At 40.0% G+C, this 12,875-nt stretch overlaps 2 protein-coding genes across 2 annotated transcripts in view; one reads left to right on the forward strand and one right to left on the reverse strand.

The window, feature by feature from the left end:
* LOC140944951 (peroxisomal ATPase PEX6-like) overlaps positions 1–11,071 on the reverse strand; it is a 31,220-nt gene extending 20,149 nt beyond the window's left edge. Inside the window, exons 1-9 of the mRNA XM_073394058.1 lie at positions 9,409–11,071; positions 9,069–9,235; positions 8,183–8,367; positions 7,054–7,731; positions 6,361–6,445; positions 5,435–5,605; positions 4,842–5,036; positions 4,138–4,277; positions 1,279–1,448 (exon numbers count right to left, since the gene is read on the reverse strand). Of these exons, the coding sequence (XP_073250159.1) occupies positions 1,285–1,448; positions 4,138–4,277; positions 4,842–5,036; positions 5,435–5,605; positions 6,361–6,445; positions 7,054–7,731; positions 8,183–8,367; positions 9,069–9,235; positions 9,409–10,968 (3,345 nt within the window). The 5' untranslated portion in view covers positions 10,969–11,071 and the 3' untranslated portion in view covers positions 1,279–1,284. The remainder of the gene's footprint in view (positions 1–1,278; positions 1,449–4,137; positions 4,278–4,841; positions 5,037–5,434; positions 5,606–6,360; positions 6,446–7,053; positions 7,732–8,182; positions 8,368–9,068; positions 9,236–9,408) is intronic.
* On the forward strand, positions 11,030–12,776 carry LOC140944950 (ribonucleoside-diphosphate reductase subunit M2-like). Its single transcript, XM_073394057.1, has one exon. The coding sequence runs from the start codon at positions 11,277–11,279 to the stop codon at positions 12,291–12,293; it is 1,017 nt and encodes a 338-aa protein (XP_073250158.1). The 5' UTR covers positions 11,030–11,276; the 3' UTR covers positions 12,294–12,776.
* Positions 12,777–12,875: the final 99 nt, after the last annotated feature.

The raw sequence follows: 12,875 nt of genomic DNA on the forward strand, positions 1-12,875 counted from the left end.
ACACTCAAAACTCCTTGTGGGCACTGTTGACCGTTCTCCGCCCAGCGCAAAAACAGTTCATTTAAAAACAACCTTAGATGACAGGATATGACAGGCCATTCACTGAGTCATACAAAAAGAAGAAGATGCAGGGAACTAGGAAAAACACGAGGAATTTGAGGAACATGTGAGTCCCTAGCTGTATTTGGCTCATGTCATCGTTTGCAAACCTTGGAGTTTAGATCATTTCACATAAAAGCTACTGAGCGCCTCTGAGCGGTATTCGACTGTCATGCTTTTGATCACGGTTCTAGCTTTTTGAACTTAGTGGTAAAAATCTTCAAGTATAACCATTCAAATGCAGGCTACTGAGCAGTTTTACCTCGGCTGTGATACTGCATGCTTATTATGCTGTACAAATGGATTCTAGCTTTGAATTCTGTACACGAGATCCTCACTTAAACTACCAGAGGCTAAGAAATTTACCAACACAATACGTTTCTTCAGTCAAAAGCGTTCTTAAGACGAAACGTATCTTTATATGAAAATTTTACACAAGATTTTGCGTCAAAATTCTTCTCCATTTTGTATATTTTTCATTATTGACACAGCTGGCAAACATTTTTCCTTTTCTTCCAGGTTTTGTGACCAGTGAACGTGTGACAAACTAAATCTGGTGTTTTTCTTACATTTTAATTTTAACTGCTTTTGGCAGTGATATGCATCAAAAGGTTTAACCAAAATCACCTCCGGAGAGGGAAGTCATAGTAGATAGGTGACGACAGGTGACAATAGTTATAGTGGCTGTTAACCGTCCGACCAATCAGAGGGCGAGGCATCTCATTAAAATAAGAGGTAAAAGCAATGGTCGATTTACTATTCAATTCTACAAGCAACGTGCGTTTGCAACAGCTAAATCACACTTTCATGAAATGATGGACAAGTCGAATCGTCAGTTCCTTGTTAAAGCATTAAACAAGAAAAATTAAAAGTAACGCGTTATTCGACGTTTCGATGTTTCTAACATCATCATCAAGAATGAATTGTAACAAAGATGTCGTAACAGAAAACGTTCGCGCTTATCGAGTCTAATTGCACGTTTGGCGATGGACAAGTCGAGTTTGAACCACTGCTCTTGTCGCGCCACAATAAAATTCCCCGCGTAAACGATTTTGTCAGTTTTTTTTTTCGACTGATCAGGGTATTAAGAATTGATGCCCAGTCTTTCAATGACTGTGACTGCTCCCTTGTATGTATGAAGTGTTGTCTCGTATGTTTGGACTCGCTAAAATGACTAACCTCCGATTATTTCTTGGTATTGTGACTATTATCCATTGTGAACTGATTCTGCAGATCTTTGTATCTTTTAAGCTCCTGAAGGGAAACGGAAGGAACAAGAGCATCTAACGCTTTCTGAAAATCTGCTTCAGTCACTTGTATTTCGCCGCAATCGTGGGGAGACGAATTTCCTACACAGAAAAAGGACAGTCTTTAGCAACACTGTGAGACACAGTTAAAACAGTAAAAAAAAGTAACGTAAACATTAGGTTTTTTGCGATGAAAGAGCGGACAGAAAAACATTTCAAATTGTTGGTTTAAGCAGTCACTCGTGACTATCCGGCCCGGGGGAGGGGGGGGGGGCGGGGGGGCACTTCTGGGAATTCTTGGTGGGGGTGTGCCGCCTGGTTCTCCAAATCCTTACCCTGACCCGTTTTCAGACCTGTCCTTTAGGAAATTATGTCATCATTACTTAGAGTAGGACGCCAACAAAAACGAATTCTTAAAATCCACTACGAATTCGCATATCTCTGTTTCCTTCTTATTCATTTGAAACTGAAAAAAGATGATAAATACTTTCATACCCTCCCGTAATTTTCTCGAAAACCATACCAGATTCCAGGCCATAATGGGCGAAGTCTATACCCGGGGGAACCCGGGGCAAAAACCACGCCCCTTAGGGTGGCACATACCTATATGGCTTATATAAGGGAAAACCCCCAACCCCGCTACCTCGAGTTGTCCGGTATAGTGTGAACGTAGCCTTAAGGTGGCTCGACTGGATTTTTTTAGGGGGATATCTCCCAAGTTTGAGACTTAACTACGTCGGCATGAGTAAAGATATGGAAAAAAGGTTACCACAACTGTATTACATAAAGATGAAAATTTCTTATGATCTGGGTTTTATTGCAATCGGAGTCGCCATGGCAACGTAATGACGCCATTACGTTTTTCATTTATCTTTGTGTTTCTCTTGCATTCAGATGCTTTTGATACAGTTTTTGGAGGATGTTATAACCCGAGTAAGATAATTAAGTATTGCATCCTACACGATGAGCCGTGACGTTCACCGTTTCGGCTCTCACTGCTATCTGTGACGACAAGCCAATTATTAGCATATACCGGATATTTCTTCGGAAAGTAATCGAGAGTTCTTTTGTATGCAAATTTATATCTTCTGCTAGTTGTGCACGTGCATATGAAACTTGAAAACAATGCCAGTGAATAATGAGGACGCTCACTTGTAAACACAAAATCTGAGGGGGAAAATTGGTTATGTTTGAGTCCCTATTTAAAAGCCTTCCCTGTTTTCAATGTTCTTGAAACTTGCAGGGAACATTTCTTGACGATTGATCTCGGGATTGTCGAATTTATAAAAAAATTTACCGAGCGGTTTTTGGAAAAATGCGAAATTTGTAGGCATGGACCAAATTACCTCCAAAAACTGTATCAAAAACACCTGAATGCAAGTTAATAAAACTCTTCTTACTCGCGATCGCCCAGAGCAATTCCCCTCCTTTTTTGCATGCAGTTTTCAATGGAATCAATCCACTATGAGATGAAGCCGCGTTCCCAAAGCTTATCATTTTCTTAAAATATTAGCGAATTGTGCGGCTAGCATGCTATTTCACTGCTTTGATGATTCTTAAAACTGCATTTCGAAATATCTCGAAAACGCTCTCATAGAATTTCTTCAAACTTTGCCGTAATGGAGGCAATTATGGCAGGTACATACTCCCTTAAGCGATTTCTTCAAAAAACTCCTGGTACAGAGAAACACAAAGATAAATGAAAAACGTAATGGCGTCATTACGTTGCCATGGCGACTCCGATTGCAATAAAACCCAGATCATAAGAAATTTTCATCTTCATATAATACAGTTGTGGTAACCTTTTTTCCATATCTTTACCCATGCCGACGTACTTAATGCTCAAACTTGGGAGGTATCAACCCCAAAAAATCCAGTCGAGCCACCTTAAATTGGGTTTACTTTCGGCAAACAACGACAGTCATTCGGTAAACAACGACAGTCATTCGGCAAACAACGAAAGTCATTCGGCGAACAACGAAAGTCAGTCGGCAAACAACGAAAGTCATTCGACAAACAACGAAAGTCATTCGGCAAACAACGAAAGTCATCCGGCAAACAACGAAAGTCATTCGGCGACGATCTGTTGAGAATCACGCTACACTGTACAGGTACAGCAACGCATCAGTCTAGGGTAAAATTTGAATTGCCTCGGCAGTGTGAACACTACTGCAGAACAACGCCCCCTTTTCAGGGTGACATTACAGTTCAAAAATAACTCCAGGGTTTGTAGAGAAGTAGTAGTTTGTCAACCCCTTCTGGTAGGTACCTAGGCGAGTAAAGAATACAGTCTCACCTCCCGTTAGCGACCAGCCAAAAAACGAAGACTTAGTAGTGGCTTATGGGGGACGGTCGCTTACAAGAATCGAACCACAGGGGTCTCTTCCAAGAAGAGATCCGTACATATCGGTCAAATCTCCCTGATGGTAGATAATTTATTGCATGTGTAGTGACATGTTTTCATTAAGGTCTTCGTACACTCTTAGGAGCACAGTATGCAGAGCAAACAAAACATCAGACCGCCATGCGTGAAGTGGTCCGTTAAAAAAGGTTAAAAACAATGAAAAATTATGAAACCGTCAGCCCCGAAAAGTGGCCCCGCGCGCTTACAGGAAGTAACAGTTAACGCGAGGTTCCAATGATAAGGCCTTGACTCGGAAAAGTTTAGCGTTTTGGACGGTTGGTCGTTTATGGGAGGTGGTTGCTTACGCGAGGCGGTCGCACATGGAGATTAAACTCAGATGTAAACGGCTGTTTACAATTCTAATAATTATCGATACTATTATCATACCTTGTTCAAGGATCTCAATCTTTCTTTTGACAGACTGTAACATTGCATCTGAACACAGGGCATAAAAGTCTGCCCCGGTCAAGTTCGCAGGACAAAGAGAGGCCACCTTTTCTAATCGCAAATCAGGATCTAAACAAAACCTGTCAGAAAAGATCGAGGGAACTTTACATTCTCAACAGATACATTGACATCTCGCTCTGTTGTCCGGGAAAAAGATAGCAGGTTCAAGAGGGATCTCATTTAACCTTTCCCCTTTACCTCAAGTTTACCCAAGAGAATTTGAATTGTGCACAGGATTAAATTGACACGAAGTTGGAATGTCTAAGTATCTGAAGTATCATCAGATCTACTGTTATGTTTACCACATCGATTGCTTTTCGATTATTTAATGAACAAGTTCGCTTTTTTAAGCGTGGTATAACGTATTTTTTCTACGAATAAACCCCATGAATATATTATGTACAAAATTAATGGAAACAATCCGAAGGGGGTCCAAGGTTTGCTAGTTTTTCTGTACTGATTGACCCGCCCTGCATGTACTTTAATAACAGCTAAGAGCTAACTAACAGTGGCACTTCTAGGGGAAATCGGAGCGGGGGGGGGGGGGGGGGGGGGAACGCCTCTTCTTGCTGTCAGAGAGTGCCTTCCCAAGTCCTCCACCACTTTCCTCAAAAATAAGTCAGGGTGCGTTAGCAAGTACTTACTTTCTGGTCAGAGCTCTAAGAATGTTCAGTTGTGATTCACGGTCTTCGCTGACTCCAAGGTAAAGGAGTTTATCAAACCTTCCAGGCCTCAACAGTGCTGGGTCCAGAAGGTCAGGTCGGTTTGTGGCCCCAATGACAAACACGTCACAAGCCTTGTGAAGCCCGTCCAGCTCCGCTAACAACTGGGACACAACTCTAAGGGACAAACAAAGAGGGGGCACAACATTTAGACACGGCTGGGTATCCAATCTTGGCTTAACTGCAGAATTCAATACCACACTAAAACATCGCACCCCGCTGTCTTTTAATCACTGATCAAAAAAGTAACTGGAGAAATGTGTTTTGACGGGAGCCCGTCACCAGGAGAGGGTGACTCACTCACTAGGCCTATGTCATTGCGTTTTCACGAACCGGTCTATTTTGAAGAGCACGTTTAGAGCTCCGTTTTGCTGACTGAATTGTAGGAATAAAAGATATTCTAGACTAGCGCCAAAACCATTTTAAAAATACATGTGAAATGGTCGGTGAAAACGGCGTTACACGAGAAAATGACAGTTACTCGCTTGGGCCGGGTTATGGGTTCCTTATTCTACCTGTCCATGACACCACCGGAATCCCCACTCCTCCCCCTGTTAGGGGCTAGCGAGTCCAGCTCATCAAAGAAGATCACACATGGTCGAGCACTCTGCGCGCGCGTGAACACTTCACGGACGTTTTGTTCACTCTGACCCACGTACATGTTGATAAGCTCTGGTCCCTTTACACTGACATAAAATTAAAAAAAACTGCGTTTTACGCTTCAGTACACGACAAAACGTGCTAGTTAAAAGTTTTATTTAGTCATAGTGCACCGCATTATCTTATTTTAAGATTTACTTCACAGGATCACAGTCAGAAATCTGACAACAGAATAAGACGTCTTTCAACCCTTATACGCATGCGTACTCTCCACAATCTTCTGCATACACTGTACATTTCTTATAAACCTGATGGGCAGAATTTATTTATCAATCAAGATCCTTTTTCACTTCCTGATCTTATATCTGCTATGTTTGATCTTTGATGAAACAGTGTCGTTGTGTCGTAATAAAAATCTTTAGTTACCAATCACCATGAGGAGTTAAGGTAAAAATGCATTTACCGCCTTCTTTTAAATTGGAAAGCGTGCGTAAAAAAACAATTTCATAAATTTCTTACAGAGTATGCACGTTAATCAAAATGAAGCTCCTTCATTTTGCTTAGCCAAGCAGGACTATGTTGCTTTTGAAGATTAGCAAATCTCTGACAAAATTTTGAAGGAATTCAAAATAGCATCTGCACTTGTGAAAAATGCTGCGTAAAAAAAAAAAACAGTAGATAAACAGAATTCCTAGTGTATATGTGGGTCCCGAAATAAGTACAACTTTCTTTACCAGCTGTATAATCTATCGATCACAGGAAGAAACAAACAAACAAACAAAACAAAAAAACACAAGGAAATGTACACATTGCAGACCTATAATTTTTAACGAGTGGATACCTGAGAAAGTTCAATGAACATTCTGTAGCAACTGCTTTGGCCAGCAAAGTTTTCCCAGTTCCAGGTGGTCCATACAACAAAACACCTGTAAAAACAATTCACTTGTCAAGTAAAGCAGCCAATCTATTTTCAGAGTCGTGAAAAAATAGATCAGACTATGACAGTCCTGTTCCTTGGTCATCTCAGACAACTGAAATCTACAACAACCTTAAATATTCGCAGGAAACCAATTATTATTCATTCAAAATATTTCTCTACTTCTGATTGGCTTAAATTCCATGGCAAATTCTTCATAAACAGCTTGTGTTGACCAAATTTGGAAGACGTTCATGAGATGTGGAAAATGATGTCAATAGGGCAGCATAAATGCCACAAAAAATAGATGACACCTGAGAATCCTTAAGACAGGGTTGAGTTGTTTTGGTAGAGTGTACAAAATGGCAGAACATTTCACACATTTTGCGAGAAGAAAAGGCGGAACTACTGCCTGTAAACATAGCAAGAGCAACAAGAATGCAACTCGACAGATGACTTTCTTAGAGAATATCTGCCACGCTAAACATCCCTTATTTTCTGAACTTTCTGAGAAACAAGCAAATGAAGAGGGGAGCTTAACATCAATCCAGATAGGCATCTTTTAGCTTGATTTTAAAGCACAAAATATTTTGAATAAAGAATAAAAAAAATATCTACCTGATCTCCTTAGCCCAGCAGCAAACAGTTCAGGATGCTGCAGAGGTAGCTGGACTGTGTCCAAAATTGCAGCCTTCACTTCAGCTAAGCCTCCAACATCCTCCCATTTAACACTTGGAATCTTGGGAGCTCCAATGGCATCTGACATTGAAGACTGGAGAACTTCCAGCGAATCCTCAAAATCCTGATTGCAAAGTTTGATGCCCATTGAACTAAGCTCTTGCTCCTGTTGCCATGGAAACCAAGTCTGGCCACAGTTTTCTGCTGTACTGTACCCATTCAACAAGCGCTGCGTAGCAGCTCTTGAGGCATAACTAAAGAGTGCAACGAAATCTGCCAGCACTAATCCTGCTGTTCTTTTGGCCAGCTGCTCAAATGACACATCATTCCCAACACAAGCCATGCCCCCCAATCCACACAGCATGTCATATCGTTCACTCTCAGTGGGTGCCTCAAGTTTCACTTCATGAAGGAAACAAGAATACATGTCAGAAGTGATGTCATTTGGCAAAGATGAAGTTGCTATGACAACTACTGGCCAATCAGTGTTGTCCTTAAGGTTGTTGACGCAGTTCATCAAAGTGGCAGCTATCCTTGGTTCATCCTCATTTCCCTCTCTGTCTTTTCCAAGAGCATGGATGTTTTGTAACAGCATGATACAGGGAGAACTTAGAATGGCTACAGAAGGAGGAAAAAAAGATCAGCCTCAATTTATACAAAGTTTATTATCACTAAAAATTATTAATTATTGAATGTGTTAATAATAATAATAATAATAATAATAATATACAGGGTTTATAGAGCGCTAATTCCCAATGGTCCAAAAGCGCTTTACATAAAAAAAAAAATAAAATAAAATAAATAACAACAAAATCCTAAACCTACAAAACTACATTGTCATTCTATAAAAATTCCCAATGGTTATACCTGTTCTTTCCCATAAAAGCATGTTCATTTTCTTTTTGTTTTTTCTTTTCTAGAGACTGCAAACAAGACTGTACATGTACACTGTAGTATAACACGGCTTCTGCATGGCCTGCTCAAGTGACCCTGGCATTACGACTGCACTAATTATGGAGACTTTAATAAGAAGAAAACAAAACAAGGGAAAAAAAGGCAGCATAGAGACCTTTCTGGAAGAGGTTCTTCAACCTTGCCTCTGTGGCAGCTACTGACTCTCCAATCAGTTCATAGCAACTGACTCCCAAGAAATGCATGTTTAACTTTCTGCTTGTTGCTCTAGCAACTGTCCTTTTACCCGCTCCAGGGGGACCAGACAGAAGAATCCCAAATGGAAAAAGAGGTTTTTTGTCACTGAAAAATATAACAAAACAAGAAACGTTTTGTTAATTCATCATGTTTGATTAACAGATAACATTACTTGATCTAAGGACATGCATAGCATTGTCATAAAACAAAGAGGTAATGACTACAGCTGTAGTTTTTCTTTACCACAGATGAATGGAAAAATAGTGAAGCTCATACAAATCACTTAGCTCTTTGATTCATACTAGTAATTTGAACATTATGGTACATTTACGAAATAATAAGGAGCTTAAGCAGTGATGTTCTTGAGTGAAGAACTTTAACCGGAAGTAAGGCCTTTTGTCGTTTAATATGCCTTGATGTTACCATATTAATTTTGTTTTGCCATGTTTCTTTACTCTAATACAGACAATTTGCCCCAAAATTTTGACAAAAACATTGCCCAAGAATAAAAAAAAGTCCACTTCCGGTTGACGCGCACCGCTCAAAAGCACCGTTGCATAAGCTCCCCAATGTCTCAGACTTAATCCATAATGAGTGTAATGCTGTTGGTTTTGTAATACAGTGTATATGATGTGGTTCAATTTTATCCTTGGTTCAAATTTTATTTTCCTTTGTTTTAAACAGTCTCATTATCATACATTACCATACCCCAAAACAAAGGGAAGTAAAATTTGAACCAAGGATAAAATTGAACCACAACATATACAATAGACATTGATAATATTTTTGTACACAAAATTGTTTACCTTGAATGCAAGTAGGGCTTCACAAGATGCTCTAATATATCTGTATAAGTTCTTAATCCTGCAGGGCCTATTTGCTCCCAGTAACTTGGTCTTAAATCATAAGAAAGCTTTCCCTGGCCAATTGATGATGTCAAGGAGGATGGTACATAACTGTGCACAGAACCTCTCTGTCAAAAAAATAAGGTGGAAAATAAAAACATGAATACAAACTTCTCGCAGTGGTAATTGAAAGTAATACACAAAGCAGAGTATCCTAATTCAAAACAATTCTTTCCTTGGCACCTGCAATGATCTTTCTTGTTTGTAAAGGTTGAATTATTGATGATATGCATTTACTTACTTGATACAAAGACGTGTGCTCAACATCAACAAAACAGGAATTGGCTTCACTGCTCCCACAGACAAGGCGTGTCACTTTAAAGTAAACAACAAGATCCCTCTGCCACTGATCATCACCTGTACTAGCCATCTTCTGAGCATCAGTGTTTCTTTGCCAATCATGATAAACAAAGAACACATCTCCTACAGTTCGGATCCTTGGCACTTTGAAATATGACATCAGTGCACCATCAAATGACTCTCCAACTTTGTAATAAGGTGAGTGTATCAGGGCAATGTGAGCTTCTGTGGCAAATGGTGGTTTTCCACTTGTGCTTTCAGTATTTGATTCTCCATTGGCAAGAGCTGTTGCATTGAAGTTTGGAGAAATGTAAACAGGGCGATGATCACTCACATTTGGTGTGATTTTACCAAACAAATTAAAGTACAGTAATGGTGCTATATACAAAACTCCATCTTTAACTTCATCACTGTCTATTAACGAGGAAATGTTTGCAGTGGACTTATCATCAACAGCCACAAGTTGAACAAGATGATACTTGATCTTTGTGTAAAATCTTTCATCACAATATTTTTGCCCGCTGATAGTCGTTGATTCTGAGACTTGTCCCTCTTGCTTATCATTCACATGTACATGTAAATCTGTCGAATCCCTGTAAATTTTGACCCAACTGCCATTGAACCAACACAAGTCAATCAAAGTTTCCACTGACACATAGACCCTACTGGGTACACCTTGACACAAATCTAAATAATTTATTTTATCACTATTAAAGACGCTCACTCTGAACTGATGTGTTTCGTCCTGACTTGTTTTCTGATTACGCTGATCATGATCACACAGTTGACCTTGGGTTATAAGGTTGCGAGTGAAGTCAGAGACAAGAAAGGTTTCAAGAGAATCAGAGAATAATACCAAAGACTCTTTTTCGCTGATTTTAGAGGCAGGTTGAATTTTAGTCTTTTCCAGCTTTGTGATGACGAGACATGTTTCTGATGTGACGCAGCCCTGTAACACTGGGTCATTCTGTAGTATTAATACTTCAGAACCTTCTTCCTTGTCGCCAGTTACTTGCTCATTATGAAGATAGAGGATATCCTTTTCCCTTACTGTTATAGGACCTGATGACAAACTTTTAAGTAGAAACGATGCTACGGACGACTGCGCCCTCAAATATGTCTCCTCTGAAGAAACCCCGACTACAACCCTTTGCAACGGAATTGGATTCACTTTTTTTACCCAGACAGTTTTACCAACATATAAATCACGACTTTTAAGCACGTTCTCCGAAAGGAAGACCTTTAGATTTCCTCCAGATTGTTGAACTTCTTTATCTGATGACCGGACGTTCAATATTAGATCTCCCTGTGGGTCGAAACCTTCCAAAGACGTTTTTACCGCTACCGCAAATCTTTCCCCTGGAGAGTTAACAAAAGTGGAGTCGCTATCACTTGTAGAGATTATGCCTTCAGTGAACAGGAGATTAGAGGATCGTAAAGTGTTGCAATCCTTGCGTGAAAGCTTGCAAATTGTGCCTCTTCGATAGGCTTCGTCGGCCATGTTTCCCTCCTATGTGGCCTGGCCTTGCCATACAGCCTGGCCTTTTGACCGGCTGACTAAAAAGCCAGGTTACGTTGCTGGTATGTCTTTTTTTGGGAAAACCCTCGTACGGTCGTAGATGTACATGTGTACGGTATTTTAAATTGGACATCAAACGTTAATTTTAATATGAACATGTTTTTGTTTTCACGATGCTTTGGTATTTTACAAATATTACAAAGATAATGATGTAGAGTCTTCAAGCATTCGCATACAACTTTCAGCTTACGTAACTCTCGTAGACACTACAATCTACAGCGAGTAACAATATGTCCGGAAAGGAGTCACATGAAAGCTTAGAAGGACAAGAAATTACCGAGCCTCTTCTACAAGAAAACCCCAATAGATTCGTTCTTTTTCCGTTAAAGTTTCCCGACATATGGGAATTTTACAAGAAATCAGTTGCCTCCTTCTGGACCGTGGAAGAAGTCGATTTGGAGAATGACTTGTTGGACTGGGAAAAACTTAACTCTCGTGAAAAGCAGTTTATTTCTCATGTTTTGGCTTTCTTTGCTGCCAGTGACGGAATAGTTGGCGAAAACTTAGTAGAAAGATTTTATCAAGAAGTGCAAATCCCTGAAGCGAGATGTTTTTATGGCTTTCAAATTGCAATGGAGAACATTCACTCCGAGATGTATTGTCTTTTGATTGACACTTTCATACGAGAACCCGAGGAAAAACAGAAGCTTTTTAATGCCATTGAAACTTTTCCCTGTGTCAAGCAAAAAGCGCAGTGGGCTTTTAAATGGATGGATAAAAATGGAAATGCCTCTTTTGGAGAAAGACTTGTTGCTTTCGCGGCCGTGGAGGGGATTTTCTTCTCAGGAGCATTTGCGTCAATTTTTTGGCTTAAGAAAAGGGGTTTGTTGCCAGGGCTTACATTTTCTAATGAGCTCATCTCAAGAGATGAAGGCCTTCATTGCGACTTTGCTTGCCTACTGTTTTCACATTTGAGACAAAAGCCAAGCAGAGACCGTGTGAATGAGATTATATGCGAAGCCGTTGCTATAGAGAAAGATTTCTGGACAGGTGCTCTACCTTGCCATTTGCTTGGCATCAACTGCAATCTAATGGGCAAATACATTGAGTTTGTGGCTGACCACCTTCTAGTCGAGTTAGGATTTGAAAAGAGTTACAATGCCGACAATCCCTTTCCTTTTATGGAAAATATATCTTTAGAAGGCAAGGCTAATTTCTTTGAGAGAAGGGTTGCAGAGTATCAAAGAAATGGTGTGATGAATGAGAAATGGGAGAACTTTGTGTTTACTACAGATGCTGAATTCTAATTTGTAACTAGTCTTGTTGCTATTTGGTCATTTGTTAGCCTGCGAGCAAGCTCTCCTATTTGGGCAAGTGAAGCGAGTCTCGAGAAAACGCACGAGCGAGCGGCCAAGCGGCGAGGGGCAGAGGAAAGGAGCCTTGGCCCCCCGCTCATGCATTCTTGCAAGGCTCACATCGCTTGCCCAAATAGGAGAGGTTGCTCGTAGGCTAGTCATTTGTCATCTCATGCTGACTGTTGTCAAATCATACATCTATAGGTGTTAACAAGAAACAGAACAAAACAACAAAATAAAGTTTTGTTTAGTAATTTTTTTCAAACAGTAAAGGTAAAAAAGGTGAAAATGTCTTAAACTGTTTTGATGGTTTCTTTTGGCAAAGTGTCAGAGTCATTTAATCATTTTTCAAAAAATTGAGATTTATTTAGTGCACTTAAGTGACTAGGAGGTGCTTTTGTGGCAATCCCAAAAATGAGGACTCTCAATAGAAAAATTCTGTGAAGGTTCACTATACATAAAAGCCATATTCCAAGTGATGGTCTCTGCTAAATCATTGATCAAGTAAACTCAAGTGTTACTCACCCACCCTTC

This window comes from Porites lutea, chromosome 7 (genome assembly GCF_958299795.1).
Source record: "Porites lutea chromosome 7, jaPorLute2.1, whole genome shotgun sequence".
NCBI lineage: Eukaryota > Metazoa > Cnidaria > Anthozoa > Scleractinia > Poritidae > Porites > Porites lutea.

Coding starts and splice junctions, on each gene's coding strand:
- LOC140944950 (XM_073394057.1), top strand. CDS start 11,277: ATGTCCGGAAAGGAGTCACATGAAAGCTTAGAAGGACAAGAAATTACC.